At 41.7% G+C, this 26,165-nt stretch overlaps 1 protein-coding gene across 2 annotated transcripts in view; it reads left to right on the forward strand.

Moving 5' to 3' along the window:
* Positions 1–26,165, forward strand: part of PROM2 (prominin 2) — a 127,820-nt gene that overhangs the window by 24,395 nt on the left and 77,260 nt on the right. For both annotated transcript variants that reach the window (XM_082253152.1, XM_082253153.1), the window contains exons 4-6: positions 5,549–5,669; positions 16,765–16,828; positions 22,373–22,462. In XM_082253152.1, coding sequence (XP_082109278.1) covers positions 5,549–5,669; positions 16,765–16,828; positions 22,373–22,462 — 275 coding nt within the window. The remainder of the gene's footprint in view (positions 1–5,548; positions 5,670–16,764; positions 16,829–22,372; positions 22,463–26,165) is intronic.

Below are 26,165 nucleotides of genomic sequence, written 5' to 3' on the forward strand. Positions count from 1 at the left end.
TGTAAAACAACTCATTCAGTTTAAAATAGAAAAAGGCAAAACATTTGCGTGTATGTGTATATATACACTATATTGTCAAAAGTATTGGGACACCTGCCTTTACAAGCACATGAACTTTAATGGCATCCTAGTTTTAGTCCCTAGGGTTCAATATTGAATTGGCCCACCCTTTTCAGCTATAACAGCTTCAACTCTTCTGGTAAGGCTGTCCACAAGGTTTAGGAGTGTGTCTATGGGAATGTTTGATCATTCTTCCAGAAGTGCATTTGTGAGGTCAGGCACTGATGTTAAATGAGAAGGCCTTGCTCACAGTCTCTGCATCTAATTCATCCCAAAGGTGTTCTATCAGGTTGAGGTCAGAACTCTGTGTAGGCCAGTCAAGTTTCTCCACACCAAACTTGCTCATCCATGTCTTTATGGACCTTGCTGTGCACTGGTGTGAAGTCATGTTGGAACAGGAAGGGGCCATCCCCAAACTGTTCCCATGAAGTTTGTCCAAAATGAAATTGTCCAAAATGTCTTGGTATGCTGACACATTAAGAGTTCCCTTCACTAGAACTAAGGGGCCAAGCCCGACCCCTGAAAAACAACCCCACACTATAATCCCTCCCATCCACAAATTGGTTTTGCCCAGTGCATAAAGCAAGGTCCATAAAGACATGGCTGAGCAATTTTGGGGTGGAGATACTTGACTGGCCTGCACAGAGTCTTGACCTAAATCCAAAAGAACACCTTTGGGATAAATTAGAGCGGAGACTGCAAGCCAGGGCGTCTCTTTTAACATCAGTGCCTGACTTCACCTCTTTTAACATCAGTGCCTGACCTCACAAATGCGCTTATGGAAGAATGGTCAAACATTCCCGTAGACACACTGGTAAACCTTGTGGACAGCCTTCCCAGAAGAGTTGAAGCTGTTATAGCTGCATAGGGTGGACCAACTCAGTATTGAACCCTAGGGACTAAGACTGGGATGCCAATAAAAATCATGTGCGTGTAAAGGCAGGCATCCCAATAATTTTGCAAATATAGTGTTTGTATCTATAAAGTATCTCACAAAAGTTACATAGTTACATAGTTAGTCAGGTTGAAAAAAGACACAAGTCCATCCGGTTCAACCATAAAAAAAAAAAACAGTATTGAAAACCCTACCATACAATCCCATATACACAATCCTATACCCGCTGTTGATTCAGAGGAAGGCGAAAATAAACCCCAGCAAAGCATGATCCAATTTGCTATAGCAGGGGAAAAAAATTCCTTCCTGATCCCCAGAGAGGCAATCGGATATTCCCTGGATCAACTTTACCTAAAAAAAAAATTTTAGTACCCATTTATATTATGTACACCTAGGAAAGAATCCAGGCCTTTTTTTAAAGCAATCTAGTGAGCTAGCCAGAACCACCTCTGGAGGGAGTCTATTCCACATTTTCACAGCTCTTATGGTGAAGAAACCTTTCCATATTTGGAAACGAAATCTGTTTTCCTCCAGACGTAAAGAGTGCCCCCTTGTTCTCTGTGTTGACCTTAAAGTGAACAACTCAAACCCAAGTTCACTATATGGACCCCTTATGTATTTATACATGTTGATCATATCCCCCCTTAATCTCCTCTTCTCAAGAGAGAATAAATTCAGTTCCTCTAATCTTTTCTCATAGCTGAGCTCCTCCATGCCTCTTATCAGTTTGGGTGCCCTTCTCTGCACTTTCTCCAGTTCCCCAATATCCTTTTTAAGAACTGGTGCCCAAAACTGAACTGCATATTCCAGATGAGGTCTTACTAATGATTTGTACAGAGGCAAAATTACATCTCTCTCTCTGGAGTTCATGCCTCTGTTAATACAAGAAATGACTTTGCTTGCATTGGAAACAGCAGCTTGGCATTGCATGCTATTATTAAGCTTATGATCTACCAGAACATCCAGATCCTTCTCTGCTATGGATTCCCCCAGTTCTACTCCACCTAGTATGTATGATGCATGCATATTCTTAGCCCCCAAGTGCATAAATTTACATTTATCAACATTAAACCTCATTTGCCACATAGTTGCCCAATGAAACAGTGCATTGAGGTCAGATTGTAAGTTGTAGACATCCTGTAAAGATGTTATTCCACTGCAAAGCTTGGTGTCATCTGCAAAGATTGAAATGGTCTTAGACTTTTAATCCCAGACCCTATATCATTTATAAAGATATTAAAAAGTAAGGGTCCCAACACTGAACCTTGGGGTACACAACTGATAACTTTAGACCATTCAGAGTGAGAATCATTAACCACTACTGTCTGAATTCTATATTTTAGCCAATTTTCTATCCAATTACAAACCGATCTTTGCAAGCCTGTAGACTTTACCTTACACATTAACCGTGTGTGGGGAACTGTGTCAAACGCTTTTGCAAAATCCAAGTATACTACGTCCACAGCCACCCCTCTGTCCAAGGTTTTACTTACCTCCTCATAAAAAGAAATCAGGTTTGTTTGACAACTTCTGTCTCTCATGAATCCATGCTGTCTGTTGCTTAAAATATTTTTTTCCAGCAAGAACTCATCTATGTGTTTTTTTATTAAACTCTCCAATATCTTCCCGACTATAGAAGCAAAACTAACAGGTCTAACTTGGCAAAGACTTTGATCCCTTTTTAAATATAGGCACCACATTGGCCCTACGCCAATCCAGTGGTACTATTCCAGTCCTTAACGAGTCCCTAAAAATTAGAAACAAAGGCTTAGAAATTACAGCGCTCAATTCTTTTAGGATGCGTGGGTGAATGCCATCTGGTCCAGGCACTTTATCCACCCTTATTCTGTCTAAATATTTCTGGACCATATCACTTTTGAGCCATTGTAGATCATTTGGGGCTGTGTCAATACATTTTTGTATATATTTTGTTATATCTTTTTATGTGACAACACTGAAGAAATTACATTTTGCTACAATGTAAAGTAGTGAGTGTACAGCTCATTAGTGTTACAAGGTCTCAGGTGTGAATGGGGAGCAGGTGTATTAAATTTGGTGTTATCGCTCTCACTCTCTCATACTGTTCACTGTAAGTTCAGCATGGCACCTCATGGCAAAGAACTCTCTGAGGATCTGGAAAAAAAGAATTGTTGCTCTTCTTAAAGACGACCCAGGCCATAAGAAGATTACCAAGACCCTGAAACTGAGCTGCAGCATGGTGGCCAAGACCATACAGCAGTTTAACAGGACAGGTTCCACTCAGAACAGGTCTTGCCATGGTCGACCAAAGAAGTTGAGTGCACATGCTCAGCGTCATATCCAGAGGTTGTCTTTGGGAAATTGACGTATGAGTGCTGCCAGCATTGCTGCAGAAGTTGAAGGGTTGGGGGTCAGCCTGTCAGTGTTCAGACCATACGCCGCACACTGCATCAAATTGGTCTGCATGGCTGTCATCCCAGAAGGAAGCCTCTTCCAAAGAGGATGCACAAGAAAGCCCACAAACAGTTTGCCGAAGACAAGCAGACTAAGGACATGTATTACTAGAACCATGTTCTGTGGTCTAATGAGACCAAAATAAACTTATTTGGTTCAGATGGGGTCAAGCGTGTGTGGCGGCAACCAAGTGAGGAGTACAAAGACAAGTGTGTCTTGCCTACAGTCAAGCATGGTGGTGGGAGTGTCATGGTCTGGGGCTGCATGAGTGCTGCCGCCACTGGGGAGCTACAGTTCATCGAGGGAACCATGAATGCCAACATGTACTGTGACATACTGAAGCAGAGCATGATCCCCTCTCTTCACTGCCCAACAAGATCCCTCATTGGATACAGTGGGGAGACTCAACAGATCACACCTGGAGGCATGTGACAAATGCTAACAGATCAGGCCCTCCTGATAAGCAGACAGAGCCACAACTATACTTTTCATAGAACCTATCTAGGAGGGTGCTACACTAGTTTTCCTGTTTACTGTTATTACTGAAAGTGAAAGAAAAAGCAAAACTTTGGATTGTCAAAAGAAAAGGAATAGAGGAGAATTTCTCCAATGGGGATACTAGTTCTGCCCTGGTCACAACCAGGGATTGCCTAACTGTGTTCCATTGCCAAACCAGAAAGTGAAGGAAAATCTCCCCAATGGCTCATGGCAAAAAAAAAAAAAAAAACTGACAAGGCTTATAACCCTCCCTTATGCAAAAAAAAAAAAAAAAAAAAGGTTTGATTTTAATTTTACTTTTAGCCATGGTTTACAATAGCAGTTGGTGGGTAGTAAAACAAGGTTGAACCACAATTTACTGACCCCCGCCAATCCCCTTAATGCTACATAAGCAGCAGTTGGGGGTATACACATATAAAAATGTTGGGGTGTACACTTAATCCCCACCACGTTCAGAAGACAACACTGCTTGCTGAACGCAACCTAGCACATTAGTGTAAAAATTTACCTCTATTTTAAACAGCAGAAATAGACATGCACTGGAAGAAGAAATGCATCAGTTGCACCCCTTGCACCCCTCCAGATGTACTCTAAATAGGACTACCTAACATGCAGAATTTTACCGACAGTCTGTAAAAAACATGCAGGGCCGATTAGCAGCTCCTTGAAACTGTTGCAATGTGCTAACATGCAATATGTGCACAACTGCTCAGATCCTTCCATGCCAGCCAGGATGACCCAAAGGTAATAGAGATCCCTCTCTTAGGCTTCCTCTCATTCCTTTCTTTCCTCAGCTCCTGCCTGGAGGCAGAGCTCCAGGCCTGGGGTCCCCTCCCAGGCCACATGACAGCAACATCAGCACTCTATCTTCCACCCTACTCCCATGCTGCTCAGGCTCCATGATATGTAAGGGCTGACCCAGCCACCCTGCCAGTGCATTATGCCTGGGGATTGGCCAGATTCCCTCAAGTATGCAGATCAGGACCTCCTACCTTCCGCCCACTAACTTCCAGAAGCTTCTCAAAGCTTCTAGAATAGAGGGGAGGCACCAGCAACCTGCCCTGCAGAGCCCTTGAGGCTGACCTGGAGTAACCTGACCCCATTACAGACTCACACAACTACCATGAGTGAACAAAATAATTTTGCCTACACTAGTTTCACACTAGAGGGTGCTGCACACACAAAAATGACTGGAACTCCTCTTTAGGCTCGCCATACACTTGCTGAGCAATCAGCTGAAATTCACTCAGTAGGGTGCCCTGTCAGCCACCTCCCTCTCAACATCCCTTGATTAAAAAAATCAAAGAACCTTGGCAGACAATTGTCTACTGAGAAGTCGCTGCATTCAATTTAGATGCAGCCGATGTTCCAGGCCACCTTTTAAAATACAATAGAAATGTGTTCGTTTTTCATTCAGTCAGCTTTAGGATCTAGATTGTACCTTTTCTGCTAATGACTCCTTCAGTTCTTTGTATGTACTGGTATATCCAGAGATCTTGCTATTAGGTCTTTAGTTTCAGCTTAGCAATAAACCAGCAATTTCTTACTCACGGCTACTGATGGCAAAAGGTGACCATTAAATATTCATATGCAATATATAATATTTAACTGAATTTATCATACCACGGTAAACATTTGCTATTACCTTTTCTTCATTGTTAGTGCTGGGGTGGTCTGTACTTTCTATATGAACCAGAAGACACACGATGAAGTGAGTTATGGAGTTCGAGACTTATCAAGGACCTTGCAAGATTTCAGACTGTCTGTGAGCAGCATTCCTCAGGTGAGTAAAAGAAGTGGGCACAAACCATGTGCCACATGAACAACGTGATATAACATGAAAATTTGTCTCAGACAGTAAAACGGTGCCCTTCTTAAAGTGGTAGTATATCTAAAAAAAAACTGCAAATATGCAGCTATAGAGGGTTCAGAAGCAACATTCCTTTTTTTAAATTAACATAAAAATTATATTTCATGTTTGCCATAAAATTGATTTCTTGAAGATAGTAATTCTTAGGCAATTTGGGTTTATGCAACTGCCTTCAGGAGGTAGATTGTGTCAAACAGAACAAAATGGTTAAAAAAAAACAGCTGCCAAATAACCCTGCCCCTAACAGTCATGCATCAGTTTTGTGAGCAAGCAGTACATAGGGCCAGCAGAGAGGTGGAACCAGTCTTCCTCAATGGACTTGAAGATCAGGAATTTACGGTAAGTACAAAAATTATTATATTTTTTATCGTTCATTGAGGGACACAAGATGATAGTAATTATTTGATGACTGGGACATACAAAAGCAGTTCCACTGAGGAGTGGGAAACAGCCACAATGGATATACAAATCTTATTAAAAGACTATCCAAAGGAATCAATGCCTGAACCTCATCTAGATATAAAAGGGAACCAAATATAGAAATTACTACTAACAAGGAAAGAACCTGGTGTTCCAGAGTAGGGTAGGTAGCACTGCTAAGGGGAAACTTCTATTCTGAAAGAATGATGGACCTCAATAATAATGTAGAGTACAACCATCATAAGGTAAAAAACAGGTGGGAGAAAATTTAGACAAGCAGCAAAAGTGGTCAATAAACCAAGAATGTTTGGAGGGTAAAGGCCAAAGCTTGGAATACTTTGCCTTTGACCTCTGGGGAAGAAATTCTGGACAAACAAAGTACAGTAAAACCTTGGATTGCGAGCATAATTCATTCTGGAAACATGCTTGTAATCCAAAGCACTCTTATATCAAAGCGAATTTCCCCATAAGAAATAATGGAAACTCAGATGATTCGTTCCACAAGTCCTTCGGTTTATAGTCTATATACAAAGATTCTAGCAATGTGATAGGTTGAGTAACCATAAAATGTCCATTCGCAATATGCAGCCTTCCCAAGGGGATTAGAAGCAAAATCTAGCAGAGCTACAGAATATAAGAGAGATGAGAGGAGCCTCTAAGTGTAGCAATATGGTTACATTTAATGAAGGTTCAACATTTAGCAACTCACATGGTTGATGATTAAAATAGGCACATCTAAGTATGCAGGCATCTGGGGTAAAGCTGTCCACATAGACCATCTTCTGAACCACCGGCTCTCACCACTGTCAGTCTGCAATCCTAACTGGGAAGAATAGCCTGCAGTAGAGTGATCTCAAAGTGAGGCTTTGAATCACTCGTGAAGTTCAGCAGGGAAGGGTTGATGAAGATGGCTGTGCAGAGGATGGGTATGTGGACAGCTGTACCCCAGATGCCTGCATACTTAGATGTGCCTGTTTTAATCATCAACCATGTGAGTTGCTAAATATTGAACCTTCATTAAATGTAACCATATTGCTACACTTTAGAGACTCCTCTCTTCTCTTTTATACATGACGCTACTTGTATATCAAGACATCGCTTGTATATCAAATCAAAATTTATTTAAAAAATGTGTTTGTCTTGCAAAGCGCTCTCAAACCAAGTTACTCTCAAACCAAGGTTTTACTGTATGTCCCAACCAAGAACCATCAATGAATAACTAGGGGTCAAAATGGAATACCCAAATCTTCTGAGTGCCAGAGATCCATAATAACAGCCCTCTCAATAGTAATCTAATAAGAGACAGGGAAGGAAACCTTTAATCCACACACCTTTAAAAAAGAGAGGGCTAAATTAGGATTTATTCTTGTAAAAAGGAAAAAAAATGCATTGTGAACAGAAAACTCATTGTATAAGGAGGAAAAACTTAAAATGCAGGGATCCCGAAAAAAAACAAAAAAAATTGAGGCTTGCTTTGAACTAGTGTGTGGACACTACAAGATCACCAGTAGTATGCAGAGTAAGGAGGCAGATATCAGTAGTGACATATAGAGTTTTTAATTTCCTCTTGAAAAGAGGGTATTGAACACTTGATGGGGATGGGGGAATCGAGTAATTTCGTTTAACCGACTGGTTGAGCCATTGTATTCTGTGAGTATTCAAAATACACAGATCAGTGCTGCTGGCCATAGCCTGTAGTGCTGCTCTTGCGGGAAAAATCCGACAGGGCAGTCGATCCCAAAAATTAACTGAACCCCATCTCGATCCAGCAATGTGCACGAGAGCAGTAGCTCTCCCAGCGTCTCTTCCTCCTCATTGTCATAGACAGCTGTGGAAGCCATTGGCTCCTGTTACTGTCAATCACAGCCAGTGAGCCAATGAGGAGAGAGCAGGGGTGGGGCCAAGCCAGGTTCCATGTTTGAATAGACACACAGAGCAGTGGCTCGGGAGCGAGCCTGCTTGGGTGCTCCTATAGAAAGCTGCTAGGGAGGGAGGGGCCAGAAGCACCAGCAGGGGACCCAAAAAGAGGAGGATTGGGGCTGCTCTGTGCAAAACCACTGTTAAGTATGTTAGGTTTTTATATTTATTTTAAATCTGCCTTTAATATCACTTTAAAATGTGTTCCTGAGGAAAATGACAATCTGGATAGCTGCGGTATAGAAACCAGCTAAAGCAGTCTCATAAATGTTTTGACTGAAGAGAAAAATGATCCACAAAGTATTAAGAAAGTTTATAGAAGAATAAAATAGAGTTTTCTCCAGAGTTTATATAAAACCAGCCAACCAGCAAAAAAAGTGAAGCATGGCGGTAAGGGGTGGGGTTACACAGGGTGTTGGATAGATGCAGCGTGTTGTGGTAGGCAGTAAAAACAGAGTCCCAATTTGCAAAGAACGATGTATTGAAACAGCAGGTTAACAGCTCAAACAGGCCCAGTAGGAAGGCCCACCCATCTGGTGCCACTTACAACTGAGGAGTGGAGAGACAGCGGTCAGAAAATTCAGGGATGCCGACAGCATCTGCCACAGGGAGCAAAGTGTGGCATGGCTAGTTCTACCCAAAAAGGAAGCTTCCTGAAAAGGTAGACATAGTCCCTGCTCTTTCCCTATCACTGGCACCGTCCTTGGCAGATGGGGGACTTCTCATTACCATGTCCAATTATATAAGGCATGCCAAACGCAGGGGCCAGAATCTTAATTAGACTCTGCTTGATCCAAGATGGCCGCCAGGGTCACATAAGGCATGTGCATTCAACTGGATCATGTGATTTAGAAAACCATAGAGAAACCCAGCTTCTCTCAACTGCCTCTCCCATCTACATTGCTGCTGTGGTCGAGTACCATCTGCAGTGGAGAATATAGACTGCATCTTCCTACAGGGGGCTAGCCTTCAACTTTTTTTTCTGTTTTCCACTGTCAACCTCCTGAAGGCAACTGTAAATAACCCTGTTGTCTAAGTAGTAGTATCGTCCTGTGTCCCTCAATGGACATTAGAGGACAATTAAAAAAAAAAATTTAAATCTAGCCTAAAGTATCTTGTCAGGACCCATTGTTCAGTTTTGCTTTTAACCACTTAAGCCCCGGAGGATTTGGCTACTCAAAGATCAGGGCCTATTTTGGGATTCGGCACTGCGTGATTTTAACGGACAATTGTGCGGTCGTGCGACGCTGTACCCCAATGAAATTGACGTCCTTTTTTTCCCACAAACAGAGCTTTCTTTTGGCGGTATTTGATCACCTGTGCGATTTTTACTTCTTGCGCTATAAACAAAAAAAGAGCGACAATTTTGAAAAAATAACAATATTTTTCACATTTTTTATATGAAATTCCCCCCAAAAAAATGAAAAATCAAAATTTTTTAACATTTTAGGCCAATTTGTTTTCTGCTACATATGTTTGGTAAAAAAAAATCGCAATAAGCGTATTCTGATTAGTTTGCGCAAAATTTATTGCGTCTACTAACTACGGGAAAGATTTATGTAATTTTCTATTGTTTTTTTTTTTTTTACTAGTAATGGCGGCAATCTGCGATTTTTTTTTTGCGGGACTGCGACATTGCGGCGGACAGATCGGACCCTTGACTGACATTTTTGACACTTTTGGGGGTACCAGTGACATTATTACAATAATCAGTGCTATAAATATGCACTGTTACTGTCAAAATGACACTGGCAGGGAAGGGGTTAACTTTATTGGGGATCAGTGGGTTAAATGTATCCCTAAGGGCTTGAATCTAACTGTGGGGGGGCGTGGCTTGTGATGTAACCACAGAGACATACGATCCTACATAGCAGGATCGTATGATCTCTGCTGTTACACCAGGGGAGAATGACAGGCGGCTTTGTTTACATTAGTCGCCTGCCTTTCTCTCTCTCCAGCGGGAGATCGTGAGCCTCCGGTCTCTTGTGCGGGGAAGGCAGGGAACGAGCGGGGGTGGGAGCGCGCCTCCAGCGGCGCACGCTCGCCCCCTAGAGGCTCGTGGGCGAGCCACGTAGCCCTACATAGTTTTGCCTGTAGGGGGCTGACTGCCGCAGTAAATAGTCGTGCGGCGGTTGGCAAGCGGTTAATGTGGCTGTGTCCTGCCCCTAACTTCATCCCTTTCTCTCTGAGGAGGACAAAATGAGATGATTGTAAAGTAGACTCGTGATTGACAAGCAGTTGTCAGGTGGAAAGCCAGTCCCTGTGTACAGTATCTCACAAAAGTAAATACACCCCTCACATTTTTGTAAATATATTTTTCTATCTTTTCATGTGACAACACTGAAGAAATTACACTTTGCTACGATGTAAAGTAGTGAGTGTACAGCTTGTATAACAGTGTAAATTTGCTTTCCCCCCAAAATAACTCAACACACAGTCATTAATGTCTAAACTGCTGGCAACAAAAGTGAGTACTACCCTAAGTGAAATTGTCCAAATTGGGCCCAATTAGCCATTTTCCCTTCCTGGTGTCACGTGACTTGTTAGTGTTACAAGGTTTCAGGTGTGAATGGGGAGCAGGTGTGTTAAATTTGGTGTTATCGCTCTCAGTCTCTCATACTGTTCACTGGAAGTTCAACATGGCACCTCATGGCAAAGAACTCTCTGAGGATCTGAAAAAAGAATTGTTGCGCTACATAAAGATGACCCAGGCTATAAGAGGATTGCCAAGACCCTGAAATTGAGCTGCAACACAGTGGCCAAAACTATATCCAGAGGTTGTCTTTGAGAAATATGGTGTGCTAGCATTGCTGCAGAGGTTGAAGGGGTTGGGGGGCAGCCTTTCAGACCATAGGCCGCACACTGCATTAACATGGTCTGCATGGTTATCATCCCAGAAGAAGCCTCTTCCAAAGATAATGCACAAGAAAGCTTGCAAACAGTTTGCTGAAGACAAGCAGATTAAGGACATGGGTTACTGGAATCATGTCCTGTGGTCTAATGAGACCAAGATAAACGTATTTGGTTTAGATGTTGTCAAGCATGTGTGGTGGCAACCAAGTGAGGAGTACAAAGACAAGTGTGTCTTGCCTACAGTCAAGCATGGTGATGGGAGTGCCATGGTCTGGGGCTGCATGAGTGCTGCTGGCACTAAGGAGCTACAGTTCATTGAGGGAACCATGGATGCCAACATGCACTGTGACATACTGAAGCAGAGCATGATCCCCTCCCTTCGGAGACTGGGCCACAGGGCAGTATTCCAACATGATAACGACCCCAAGCACACCTCCAAGATGACCACTGCCTTGCTAAAGAAGCTGAGGGTAAAGGTGATGGACTGGCCAAGCATGTCTCCAGACCTAAACCCTATTGAGCATCTGTGGGGCATCCTCAAAGGGAAGGTGGAGGAGCGCAAGGACTCTAACCTCCACCAGATCCGTGATGTCATCATGGAGGAGTGGAAGAGGATTCCAGTGGCAACCTGTAAAGCTCTGGTGAACTCCATGCCCAAGAGGGTTTAGGCAGTGCTGTAAAATAATGGTGGCCGCACAAAATATTGACACTTTGGGCCCAATTTGGACATTTTCACTTAGGGGTGTACTCACTTTTGTTGCCAGCGGTTTAGACATTATTGGCTGTGTGTTGAGGTATTTTGAGGGGACAGCAAATTTACACTGTTATACAAGCTGTACACTCACTACTTTACATTGTAGCAAAGTGTCATTTCTTCAGTGTTGTCACATGAAAAGATAGAATAAAATATTTACAAAAATGTGAGGGGTGTACTCACTTTTGTCAGATACTGTATAATTCATGCTGCAAGGAAACAAAGCCCTGGCATTAGAGAAGCACTTTAGTGTAGTTCATGTTTGCAGCCAAGCTAGCCATGCATTTCATTTCACCATAAGAAAAAAATACAGCAGAAATATTTATTTCATGGGGATAAGAGTAAAGCACATTACATTGGCAGTACAGGATAACAAGTAGTGTAAGAGGGGGACATTGCTCTGCAGATTTCAGATCTGGCCTCATACGCTCCACTGGTGATTAAGGGAGACAGAGCAATTCTCCTGGGAGGACGGTAAGAAATCAGAGTGAGGGAATAGCACAGAAAGAATTCTAGAGACAGGGAGGTCAGAGCCACATTGCAGAATGACAGAGGTCACCACTAATGTAAGGCAAGCCACTGGGTCACATCGATCCTGAGGCTTTACTTGAGGTCATAACATCATATTTTCACTGGCCCTTTTATATCTTTGGTTTAATAAGGCCCCTCAGCAAAGCCTCAGGATCATTGTGACTGCTGGGGGTATAAATGTCTTAAACTGCAATACGGGGTCACAACCAACTACATTTATCATAGGGGAAGAAGGAAATTGATAGACTGTAACTGCAGTGTTCAGATTAACATGAGAGTGGATATTCCAGCACCAGAGACAAAACACTAAATAAACTGCAGAACAATAAATAATGGTTTATTAGATAATAAAAAAATCATAATTAAAAAGCAGGTTAAGCCTGTAAATGACTGCATTGAGTTTTAAAGAATAATCATTTGACAAATAACACCAAAGATATAGAGGCCTGAAACCTAATCCTAACAATGGTCATAAGCTGGTCATAGACATAAAATAAAGGTTTGATATATGGACACTGTCTACCAGCATTCCATACTTTAAAAAAGATAAACTGGTGTGCTGGGATTGCTGGTGTGTACACTGGTTGCTCCTGCCATCTACACGATGATCTCTGAATACTCTAGGCTGTCTATTGTAGGTTTCACCCCACTATCTACACCACACCTGCCATGTCTGAGCCATGTACGTGGAATAAAGTAGGTAAAACAGCAAGATCTGCCCCTCACTTCCCCATGGTCCACAACCTCATGCTGATTTACCTGCTTTATTCCACCATACACCTAGTCAATGTTCAGCTGCCATCCTGCCTCCTCTCTTCCCTAATGGTTCACGATTACATGATTTACATTCTTTCTCCCAACATGGTTAAATTTATTAGGATGACACACATATTTAAATAAATATATACACGTATATGTCTGGCTACAACATTGTCTGGTCAGACAGTAAAGCATACTCACAAAAAGCATTCATCCTGTAGTAATCCATATATACAGTGCATTGCGAAAGTATTCGGCCCCCTTGAACTTTTCAACCTCTTGCCACATTTCAGGCTTCAAACGTAAAGATATAAAGCTGTAATTTTTTGTGAAGAATCAACAACAAGTGGGACACAATCATGAAGTGCAACGAAATTTATTGGATATTTCGAACTTTGTTAACAAATAAAAAACTGAAAAATTGGGCGTGCAAAATTATTCAGCCCCTTTACTTTCAGTGCAGCAAACTCTCTCCAGAAGTTCAGTGAGGATCTCTGAATGATCCAATGTTGACCTAAATGACTAATGATGATAAATAGAATCCACCTGTGTGTAATCAAGTCTCCGTATAAATGCACCTGCACTGTGATAGTCTCAGAGGTCCGTTTAAAGCTCAGAGAGCATCATGAAGAACAAGGAACACACCAGGCAGGTCCGAGATACTGTTGTGGAGAAGTTTAAAGCCGGATTTGGATACAAAAAGATTTTCCAAGCTTGAAACATCCCAAGGAGCACTGTGCAAGCGATAATTTTGAAATGGAAGGAGTATCAGACCACTGCAAATCTACGAAGACCTGGCCGTCCCTCTAAACTTTCAGCTCATACAAGGAGAAGACTGATCAGAGATGCAGCCAATAGGCCCATGATCAATCTGGATGAACTGCAGAGATCTACAGATGAGGTGGGAGAATCTGTCCATAGGACAACAATCAGTCGTATACTGCACAAATCTGGCCTTTTATGGAAGAGTGGCAAGAAGAAAGCCATTTCTTAAAGATATCCATAAAAAGTGTTGTTTAAAGTTTGCCACAAGCCACCTGGGAGACACACCAAACATGTGGAAGAAGGTGCTCTGGTCAGATGAAACCAAAATCGAACTTTTTGGCAACAATGCAAAACGTTATGTTTGGCGTAAAAGCAACAAAGCTCATCACCCTGAACACACCATCCCCACTATCAAACATGGTGGTGGCAGCATCATGGTTTGGGCCTGCTTTTCTTCAGCAGGGACAGGGAAGATGGTTAAAATTGATGGGAAGATGGATGGAGCCAAATACAGGACCATTCTGGAAGAAAACCTGATGGAGTCTGCAAAAGACCTGAGACTGGGACGGAGATTTGTCTTCCAACAAGACAATAATCCAAAACATAAAGCAAAATCTACAATGGAATGGTTCACAAATAAACATATCCATGTGTTAGAATGGCCAAGTCAAAGTCCAGACCTGAATCCAATTGAGAATCTGTGGAAAGAACTGAAAACTGCTGTTCACAAACGCTCTCTATCCAACCTCACTGAGCTCGAGCTGTTTTGCAAGGAGGAATGGGCAAACCTTTCAGTCTCTCATTGTGCAAAACTGATAGAGACATACCCCAAGCGACTTACAGCTGTAATCGCAGCAAAAGGTGGCGCTACAAAGTATTAACTTAGGGGGCTGAATAATTTTGAACTCCCAATTTTTAAGTTTTTTATTTGTTAAAGTTTGAAATATCCAATAAATTTTGTTTCACTTCATGATTGTGTCCCACTTGTTGCTGATTCTTCACAAAAAATTACAGTTTTATATCTTTATGTTTGAAGCCTGAAATGTGGCAAAAGGTCGCAAAGTTCAAGGGGGCCGAATACTTTCGCAATGCACTGTAAAATTTGAATAATAATTCACAATTTCAAAATTAGTTATACTGTAGATAAAAAGTCCCCAGCTATGAATTCCAAAGAAAAACATCAGGCCAGCTGAAAATTGCTTGAATTGATAAAATGTAAAAAGCTACTGTTATTAAATCTTGGGCATAATGTTCTCCACTAATGTGGACCTAGGTCCACGATACACCATAAGGCCATTGTCTTGTGACTTGTACTACAAGAAATGTGTAGGTGGGATGCTGTGCAGTGCAACAGCAATAACACACTCAAGTGCCAGTGCAATTAAACAGCTTGTATTGAAAAAAAAAAAGAAGAGACAGTTCACAAATAACCCGGTGGGAAAGCAGCCTAGCTTGGGACACACAGTTCTAACAGTGTGTAGCGAGCAGGATTTAGCCGGGTACTGACATTGCCTTTGGGAGTGGTTAAATGCAGCTTGGTCCTCTGGAACCCAAGCAGGCAGAATTTGTGGAGCCTTACACTTTTCCTTCTCATCGGGAACCTTTCCCTGCTGCTAGTTCTGTTCCTATCAGGCGGGGTACCTGTCCCAACTCGCAAAATGTGTGCCAAACCTGGGAGCCAGGGCCTTAAAAAGGCTCTAGCTGACCAAAGATGGCTGCTAAAATCACATGGGGTGGCAGCATTCAATAGAATAGCTCCCCTAGTGTCCTAGTAAGCCATAAAGCAACCCTTTTCCCCTTAACTTCCTCTCCAACTGCAGTGTCGCTGCACAAGAGTGCTGCCTGCAGTGGAGAAAGTAGAGTGCACATGTCTACAAACTGTGTACACAGACAAGTTAATAAAACTCCTCATTAGCAGACATAGCTGCTATTCTATAGTGTATCAAGATCACTTAGACCTCAACGTGGCATTACCTACACACGTTCTCATTGTGCTTAACAGATAGAAATTAGGTCTTTACAAAACAAAGAAAAATGTTCCTCATTTTTTTTTAAAGAAGTATTTAAACAGAATATATTCCATAACTGGATTTGGAGAACTCCTGAAATGCAAAAAGAATACTTTACCTGGAGTTTATCCTTCATACCCTTTAAAGTGGACCTCCAGGAAAACAGTTTAATCATATACAATAAAATACATACTGTTTGTATTTACAGTTTTACCTGCCAAAGTAATTTTATTCTATCAATACTGTGAATCATACACCCCAGCAAATATTTTCCCCATTTCAAAGGCTTTTCTGACTGGCCAGTATTAAGAACTTCAGCACAGTGGCTATAAGCTTTTCTATCTCTTTCTGCCTCCTGTGAATTCTTACTGACCAGTGGTAAAGCCTGGGTGCGAGGTTAGGTGATAAGCGCCCTAAATTACCCAGAAGTATGGAAGCTTTACCTGTTATGGCCCAACATTTAGCCAAGATATCATGATTTGGAAGCCTGCTTCAAATATGTACAAGGAGCTACTATGTTAAAGTTTCTGCACTTTTTACCTGCAGCAGCTTTCCCTCCTCCCCGAGTGTATTTATGTGTATGCAGTTACCTAAATGTGCTTTGCATTCATTAATATTGAAACTGTATTCCTCCACAATATTTGGGCACAGTGGTGTAGTGGTTAGCACTTTCACCTAGCAGCAAGAGGGTCGCTGGTTCAAATCCCAACCACGACACTACCTGCCTGGAGTTTGCATGTTCTCCCTGTGCCTGCGTGGGTTTCCTCCGGGTACTCCGGTTTCCTCCCACACTCCAAAGACATGCTGGTAGGTTAATTGGATCCTGTATAAGAAAATTGGCCCTACTTTGTATGTATGTGAGTTAGGGACCTTAGATTGTAAGCTCCTTGAGGGCAGGGACTGATGTGAATGTACAATGTATATGTAAAGGGCTGCGTAAAATTGACAGCGCTATACAAGTACCTGAAATAAATAATTAATAAATAAATATTTTTTTCAGGCCATTACAAAGGTGGTTTCTGAATTTGAAGTTCCAAAAGCAAGAGTTCTTGCTAATTTTGAGAGTAAGTAAAATGCTGTTACAGATAAGTAATTACTAGATAGATGCTATTGTTTAAGAAGCAACCATGCTAAGGATATTCTGTTATGGAAACCGGAAAAAAAGAAAAAAAGAATATATATATATATATATATATATACAGTATATATATATATTTTGTAATGTTGAAAATGTTTTTTTTGTTAATCTAAGTGGCTTCCTCAAATCATATTGGTTTTGAGAACTAAGGAAGCCCCTTGGGTGGGTGGTAACATGTCTTCAGAATTACAGAACAATTCCAGCTGTATTAGACTGTGAATGTAACTACTACTAACTATACCATGATGACTTGGATAAATAATTATAGGGAATATCAATATCGATTTACTACAAAAGCCCGGTCACACATGTTAATGGCACATGTGTAAGGCTATAATTTGTACTAGTGTAGGCAAAAGTGCTCTACATATTTTGCTTGAGCCACAAAGTGCCAATTTGAGATTGTAATGGGAACCATTAAAAGGATATGACCCGAATACAGCATGATAGAAAATTTCATAATTTTTAAATCCCACAAATTGCCTGAGAGCCCCTAGTTTGGGTTGAGGGATTGTTTACATGTGAGAAAAGGGATGAATTCACTCATCTTATCAACATATCAATTCGTGGTCAAAATAGCTGTGCACCCGGCAGAATCACATTAATGGGGTCCTGACAAGCAGCAGAGTTTTTTTGCTCATTACAGAGTGGGGGGGGGGGGGTTATATATGTGTTTTATATGAAGTGGGGAAGTTTATCAATATATGACCAAATTTAACCAATCAATACATTTCCTACTTTTCTTGCTTTGACAGGGAAATTAATAATATATGCAAATGATATGCTCTCTGCTACACGGCTCCCCTTTTCTCCGTGTCTACCTTTTCCTCTACATCACACCAGCACAGCTCTTATAGAAGCAGGAAAACTCTCCAACTCATAAGGGAAGCATCATATTTTCCATGTGTGGTCTACCTATCTAGTTTATCCATATGAGGAATAGGTGACACAAACAAGAATACAAAACAAAGATAAACAAGGTGTATCCACTAGGTGATGAAAAGTTTAAAGGCTTCACCATAGACACACTAGCAGCGCTAAAAAAACATATACCATCACATAGATTGTGCACCACCACATATATGTCTCTATATGTAGAAGAAATAAATATATATATATATATATATATATATATATATATATAAAATTCTAAAGTGGGTAAAATCAAGTTTATGCACTAAGTCCAAATAAAAGGTGACACTTCAAACGATGCAGATCCTTAGTCGTTGTGTATTTAAAACACCAAATGAGAAGGAACCTCCACCTCACCGCCGTGCACCCCTATGATAATAAACTCACCGGATGGGTAATCAATGCAAGCCAAATGATGCCGTCGTAGCCAATGGATCATCAGGTCCCCTCTAGACACTGGATACAGGATAGACTGCACTGCAAATGCCCCAAAAGTGCTTCCAAAGCCTTGTGACCACTGGATAGGATACTCTCCTCACATTGGACCAATCATGTCTTAGATGTGGTGGTTGCATTAGTTTTCTTTTTAAGATTTTTTTGCCTTTATTTTCACCTGGTGATGCAGCCAGTAAGTCTATTGTTTTTCAGAGGAACAAGCTCTCCCTTCTAGTCATGGCTCTTTGCTCATAGCGGAGGGAGAACTTCAGAAGTTTACTTTCACCAGGTGAGAATAAACGCAAAAACATCTTAAAAAGAAAACGAATGCAACCACCACATCTAAGAAATGATTGGTCCAATGTGAGGAGAGTATCCTATCCAGTGGTCACAAGGCTTTGGAAGCACTTTTGGGGCATTTGCAGTGCAGTCTATCCTGTATCCAGTGTCTAGAGGGGACCTGATGATCCATTGGCTATGACGGCATCATTTGGCTTGCATTGATTACCCTTTCGATGAGTTTATTACCATAGGGGTGCACGGCGGTGAGGTGGAGGTTCCTTCTCATTTGGTGTTTTAAATACACAACGACTGAGGATCTGCATCGTTTGGAGTGTCACCTTTTATTTGGACTTAGTGCATAACCTTGATTTTACCCACTTTAGAATTTTATATATATATATATTTATTTCTTCTACATATAGAGACATATATGTGGTGGTGCACAATCTGGTGTGTCTATGGTGAAGCCTTTAAACTTTTCATCACCTAGTGGATACACCTTGTTTATGTTTGATTCTCCCTTTAACCACTTTACCACCGGAGGATTTTGCTGTCTTCCGTCCAGGCCACTTTTTGCGATTCGGCGCTGTGCGACTTCAACTGACAATTGCGCGGTCGTGCGACGCCGTACCCAAACGAAATTTACGTCCTTTTTTTCCCACAAACAGAGCTTTCTTTTGGTGGTATTTGATCACCTGTGCGATTTTTACTTTTTGCGCTATAAACAAAAAAAGAGCATTTATTTTGAAAAAATAACAATATTTTTAACATTTTTTTATATGAAATTCTCCCCAAAAAAGATGTAAAAAACAATTTTTTTAAAAATTTTTGGCCAATTTGTTTTCTGCTACCTATGTTTGGTAAAAAAAATCGCAATAAGCGTATTTTGATTGGTTTGCGCAAAAGTTATTGCGTTTACTAACAAAGGGAAAGATTTCTGTCATTTTTGGTGTTTTTTTTTTAACGCGTAATGGCGGCGATCTGCGATTTTTTTTGCGGGACTGCGACATTGCGGCGGACAGATCGGACCCTTGACTGACATTTTTGACACTTTTGGGGGTACCAGTGACATTACTGCAGTAATCAGTGCTATATATATGCACTGTTACTGTAAAAATGACACTGGCAGGGAAGGGGTTAATTTTATTGGAGAGGGAGGGGTTAATGTATGCCTGGTGCTTACTGACGTGTAGGGGGGGAGGTGACTGAGTGAGTCATGGACAGATCGGATGTCCAGCTATGCTGAACAGTCCGATCTGTCACTCCCTGTCACTATGGAGATCCGCCCGCTGTGTTTACACACAGCGGGCGGATCTCCAGACTCGATCCCCGACGATCGGGTAAGAGCAGCGGCGATCGCCGCTGCTCCTCCCCTGGCCCGACTCCCGCTGTGAATGAAAACAGCGGGAGCGAGCCTCCGGCGGCGCGCAAGCGCCGCCCAGAAGGGGGAGTGTCTGACGACGTAGTACTACGTCGTCAGACGATAACGAGCCACTCTGCCGCAGTAATATTACTGTGAGCAGAGGTAAAGTGGTTAATAGCAGCAACTTACATCTTTGTATTGTCTACATTTTAAACTTTTTATTGAGTTTTAGAGCGCCGGGTGAGCAGGGTTTCTTTACCTATTTTTTTCCTGCTCCCATTGTTTTGTAGGAATACAAAACATATGCTAAAAGTGAAGTAACCCATACCAACCAATCAGCATTCAGATTTTACTGATCTGTAGTAAAAACATTTTTATAGATTGCTGTATATTACTGAAGCTGTGCTCTGGTTTAATAAGGCTTACAGTGGTCATGTATTAGTCCATTTTAGATATACAGTACATATTAAAAAAGAAGTGCAGGATATAAAAAAAACACTCATACTCACTTAGATGGCTGCAGCATTGATCCGATGCTGCAGTTGCCTCTACCAGCTCTAAGATCGGGAACTGAGTGATTACATGACCGCTGATCGCTCCATTTTCTGTCTTCAGTCTTCAATGAGCAGAGAGCAGTGACTGTCAGTCACCAGCTCTTTGCTCTGCCCCTTCAGAGCTCACTGAAGTTCTGGGATTTGCAAGGGGCAGGAGTGCTTGGCTTGGACCCTCAGTGCACCACTGAGAGCCTAAACCAGATGTCAATCAGGAATCTGGATGAACCCTGACCAAGAGCTTTGGCCATACTTCTGCTTAAGTGAAGTTTCTTTAAAGTTTAACTGAAGACAGTTATAAAACAGCACAATCTGATCCAGCTGTTTATTCATTCTGTATTCAAAAATCATTAAATTTATTTTCAAATAAAACTAACCTAACTACTAGAGTTTGACTTAGTAATAGCCCCTTATCATTATTTGCCCAACAGCACTGAAGAGGGAGTAGAACTAGGAGCAAACCAGATGTGCTGCAGAAAACATCTGCTGACAAAGGAACATGTTGACAGGAGGATATAGCAGAGTGATTACTTTGTTGGTAGTCTGCTCTCCTTGACTGTCTAATCGCAGCCTGTTGGCAAGGATGTGGCCAGGCTTTATGGCATAACTGCAGTAAAGAATTGTCAGATCATCAACCTGGCTCCTTTGGCTCTACTTCTCCTGTGGGTCACAGGAGTGCACTTGATTCGGCACTCCTGTAACCAGTATTCAGCCAACAGCATGCCAAAGTCCACGGTCAGCTGACACCAAGCAGCCGGTCCAGACTCTGGAAGGATCCCAACTTTAATGTCGGGATCCACACAGATGCCTGTCCGGCAGCTAGCTCCGCCTCTCAGCTCACTGCTGAGCCTGAGCTAGCTGCTCCTGCCCCTCCACAGCCCGGCGCTCCAGTGAGCGCTAGAGGGGCAGAGTAGAGAGTCGTTGATTGATGGTCACTGTTAACTGAAGACCAAAAACGGAGCAATCAGTGGTCTTTGATCACTCAGTTCCCAGTCTTAGAGGTGGCATGTGAACAGATGCAGCATCAGACCAATACTGCATCCACCTTGGTGAGTATGTATATTTGTTATTTTGAATTCCCATACTTTTCTTTTGAGCAGTTACAGTAACAGCTTTTTCCTTTTGGGATAAAGTGTTTTACATTGTGAAATGGTTTTATTTAGCCATTCTGTGACTTCAGTAGCTATAGCTTTTAACACAATTTTCTGCTTTTTATTCCTTTAGCATTCTCCTCATACTGCTGTGCAGAGTAAGGATAGCATACTATTGCCTTAATGTGTACTTTAAGATTTATTTGTCCATTATAAGGGTATTTAAAGTAAATTTCAATATTTACAGGGCGATCACTATTAAAGCACTTAGTTTACAACCTAATCTCTTTCTGTGGTCACTGAACACCTCAACGGCCTATAATCCAGCTCTAATTTATGTTTTTGCTGGTATATCCAGCATATATTATGCATGCACTGTTCTCCTGGTTTTCATATCTGGCAAATACAATGAATCAAGCCATGACACTCACTTCTCAAGCTGAATGCTGCCAGTGAATCATTTTATATCCGCAACAAATACATTCCAGATGAAGTGCGGCTCTCTTCAATCCTTCCAGGTTTCTTGTTTAAGTGTTCATTTGAAGAAAGCACTTGAATCAGCCCCTTGAAGAGGGATTGTACAAGCTTCTAACAGCTGTGTGCTTTGTCTGTAAAGAACAATTATGTTATCCCAATAAAAGAAACCACCGGCTACAAGCGCTCAGCTTATCTCTAGGACCAATACAGCAATTAGCCATTTGAAACTAAGATCACACACAATGATCTGTGCGCTTCTCCTTTAAAGCCGCCAGCCAGTGGCTGACTTATCCTGGGATAGATCAGAAGCGCAATTTGTGGAGAATGATTAGATTGCTCTTTGTCTTGTATGTTCACAGGCTTTCGTCCCACCATCAATCGCACTGTGAATGAGAAGATCAATAATGAGATTCGCCCGCTACTTGAAGAGGCACTACAGACAGCAAAAGGTATGAGCGAAATTAGAGCATTTTTTTAAGAAAGTGGCAAACAATCTGCAACTTATTCTTTGGGAAGTTCATCAATCAAGATTCTTTTATACCATTCGCAGGTTTGGGATCACTAATTCACTATTTATGAACTTTATAAAATTTTTCCTAATAAGGACCTGAACTGGTAAAGCTGTGCCCAAAAAAGCCAAGTAAATGGCAAAGGATTAGTCACCGGTATGGACTCCCTGCTACTGATCTTTTCCCCAATACTGATTTACGCAGCCCATAGATGATTTTCTTTTTTATTCAGGAGGATGAAAGAAAAAAAAAAAACTCATCCATCTACACATTTGATGTGGATGGGGGAATCATCCCGCTGTGCCTTTGTATTCTGATAAAGGGTAAACTTCCCTACCTTTAGAATACACTGGTCAGCACCAGCAGTGGTGATCGAGCAGACGTTTTCCCAAAATGGTGGTTGTACAGAAGTCAATCAGTAGACAGCCACCCTGCCCCATACATGGACTGAATTGTGGCAGGTCCCTGCTGAATCAGACGAATTTCCAACCATATATGGCCAGGTTTATCATGCCTTATTCTGTGTCACTCTGTATAGCCTGCCTTTTCAAAAAGATAGGGGGTTGATGCCTCATGTCAATACTTGAGGAGCTTTACCCAAAAGGGAAAGTTCCCCTTTAAGGCCTACTTCCCCACTCCTCTTTAAGAAATGGCACTTTTTTTTTTTTTAAGGGGGTGCTTGGTTTTGACAAGTACCTGCTCCCAATCGACTGGCTGGGCAGTCGGTGAGGAAGTTTTCCTCTCCCCCATCCCTCCCCACAGTCTTCTGGGACATGTCACAGGTCCCAGAAGACCTTTCACAATACAGTTTTTGTAGTTGCGTACTTTAAATTTTTAAAAATATGAATGGAGCTCCTCTTTAAGAAGCAGCATAAGAGGTGCGAAAATCACAGATTCACAGTATGCAGTTACTGCAGGTACCTAATTACAGCTTTTGTCTCCTGTAAGGAGAACAGTGAGCTGCACAGTACTGAAAACACCAAATCGCCCTCCAAATCTCATGAGTGCTTCACATGATCTTATACTTCAAATATATAATAATGAGGCTTAAAGAGGTTGTAAACTCAGTTAATTTTTTTTTTTTTACAAGCTGAAAGAAACACATAATGAGCTAGTATGCATCGCATACTAGCTCATTATGAAATACTTACCTTAGAACGAGCCCCCGCCGTGCCGTCCGCTCACCTCTATGACGGGCGACATGTCCAGTTGCCCGTCTTCCGGGATTGCGGCATCCAGCAATCTGATTGGCTGGAGCCGCGGTGACGTCACTCCCGCGCATGCGTGCGGGAGCCGACAGTCACGGCCCGGGTCTCTGAAGAAACGGCACCAGCGGCCGTTCCTTCAGAGCGCATGCGCCAGTGACGTCACTGGCTGCATGTAAGGTAAATTTCTCCTAAACGGTACATGTTTAGGAGATATTTACAGTACCTATAGGTAAGCCTTATCATAGGCTTACCTATGGGTAAAAGTGTCAGAGGAGGGTTTACTTCCTCTTTAATACACCTTAATGCCTAGACACAGAAAGTGCACTGTCACATAGTTACATAGTTAGTGAGGTTGAAAAAAGACATCAGTCCATCCAGTTCAACCTATGATGTGTGTGTGTTTGCTGTTAACCGTACATTGTATACCCCTGTATGTTGTGGTCTTTAAGGTGCCCATCTAATAGTTTTTTGAAACTATCGATGCTCCCCGCTGACACCACTGCCTGTGGAAGAGAATTCCACATCCTTCCCGCTCTGACAGTTACATAATTTTAGGAGTAATATCAGGCAAAAGGAACTGTAAATCTTTTAGAGTACTACTTAGGCACCATCAGTATTTATTTTGTTTCCTATAAGATAGGAAATCTTCCCTGTTTGAATTCAGGTCCAATTTAAGTTCATGTGGCTGCCCCTTGTTAGAGATACCGTCATTGTCCAAAAGGCATATCAGTTGGTTTTACAGTAGTAAGATGGCTGATAAGGGTAATAGTGAATTTCACTGAATTGTAGAATGGAATTGTCCCAAACGTCCTCCCTTCAAAGGAAATGTGGTGTTCACAGTCCACGGCTGGAAAGTAAGGGAGTTTTCTCAACTCCTTTCACCCTGGATGTTTTTTTCCCATTTCTAGAAAAAGTATGAAAAAAAGGAATTATTTTATCAGTTTGTAATAAAGTTGTAAACTAAAAAGTTGTAAAAGAAAATGGACTTAAGCTTGTTGAAATTATTGAGCAGCTGAAAGCCTGAAAGACATCTTTGTTAGCTCAAATGGCATAAGGTAAAGTTCACAATACTACAACATCAAGGACCGGTTCACACCAGGTGCGGTGGGATTGCATGGAACAGTTATTCCAGTGCTGGCCCACCACATGACAAGGCAAAATGCCTTGCCTCCTGTGTGCCCAGTTCTCACCACTGAGTTGCAGTGGCGTATTGGCGGTGCAGTACTTTTTTCAGCACAGCACGAGGCAATCCATCATGTATTGCACGGCGGCCAATTGAACTTAAGAAGGTTAATTTAAAAAAACAGAACAGTGCGGTGATCCTGCTGGACCACACCAGCTGCCAAGTTATAAGACAGCGGCTGGTATGAATGGAAATTAAATTAAAACTTTGTGGGTTTGGGCTGAACATATAATCAAAACCATTTTTTTTTTTTACTTCTTGATAAAGTAGGGACTGAAATTTCCTGACAGTTTGTTTTATGTCCTGTTAGGGAGAATTCCTTTCACTTCCTGCTCTTGAAACACAATAGGAAGGGACAGAATATCTCCTCTTAGATATTTGTCACTACTGGAACAATTTCCCTTACCTTTTGTTCTGGAGACATTCTGGATTTCCCATCATTTTGTATCTCCTTAACAATGGTCACCAGAACAAAAAAGAGGGGGAAATTCCCCAATGGTGAGATAGACAGCAGTATAAGGGCTCTTTTACACGGAGCGGACTGTATTGCGATCCGTTCCGGCACTTTTTTTTTTTTTTTTTTCACGGACACGGATGACACTTGTGTCATCCGGTCCGTATGTCCGTATATCATCCCATCCATTTGCGGATGATATACGGACATAATGTATGTCTATGGGCATTGCGGATGTCAGCGGATGACACCACTGACATCCGATTTTGCGTCCGTTCCGTTTTTTAAACGGAACAAAAATAGGGTTCTGTTCCGTTCCAAAAAACGGAACAGAACTGATAGGACCAAAATCGGATGTCAGCGGATGGTCATCCGCTGACATCCGCAATCCCATAGACATTCATTATGTCCGTATATCACCCGCAAACGGATGGGGTGATTTACGGACATACGGAACGTCCGTTTGAGAGAGCCCTAAACCTACAAATATTTCATCATTCCCCTACTCTATCCAAAAATAATTTAAAACTAATTTGGATATGTCTAACAAAGGGACCAAGAAAGTTTTTGGGATGCTTCTTCAAAAAAAATAACAGACCAGTACTGATAGCACCAGGCTACAATCTCTGGTAGGAGGTTGGAAATGGGGAGATAGGGCGTATGTTTTTTTTTTATTGCAAAAACAAAAGTGAAAAAATTGTAGCATGGCAAGTAATGAGAACCACTGATATTTGAGGAAATCTGCTATCAACCAATCAGAATTACTTTTATACAAAAATGTTTATGTTTAGGAAACCT

This window comes from Pelophylax lessonae (assembly GCF_965119305.1).
Source record: "Pelophylax lessonae genome assembly, chromosome: 4".
NCBI lineage: Eukaryota > Metazoa > Chordata > Amphibia > Anura > Ranidae > Pelophylax > Pelophylax lessonae.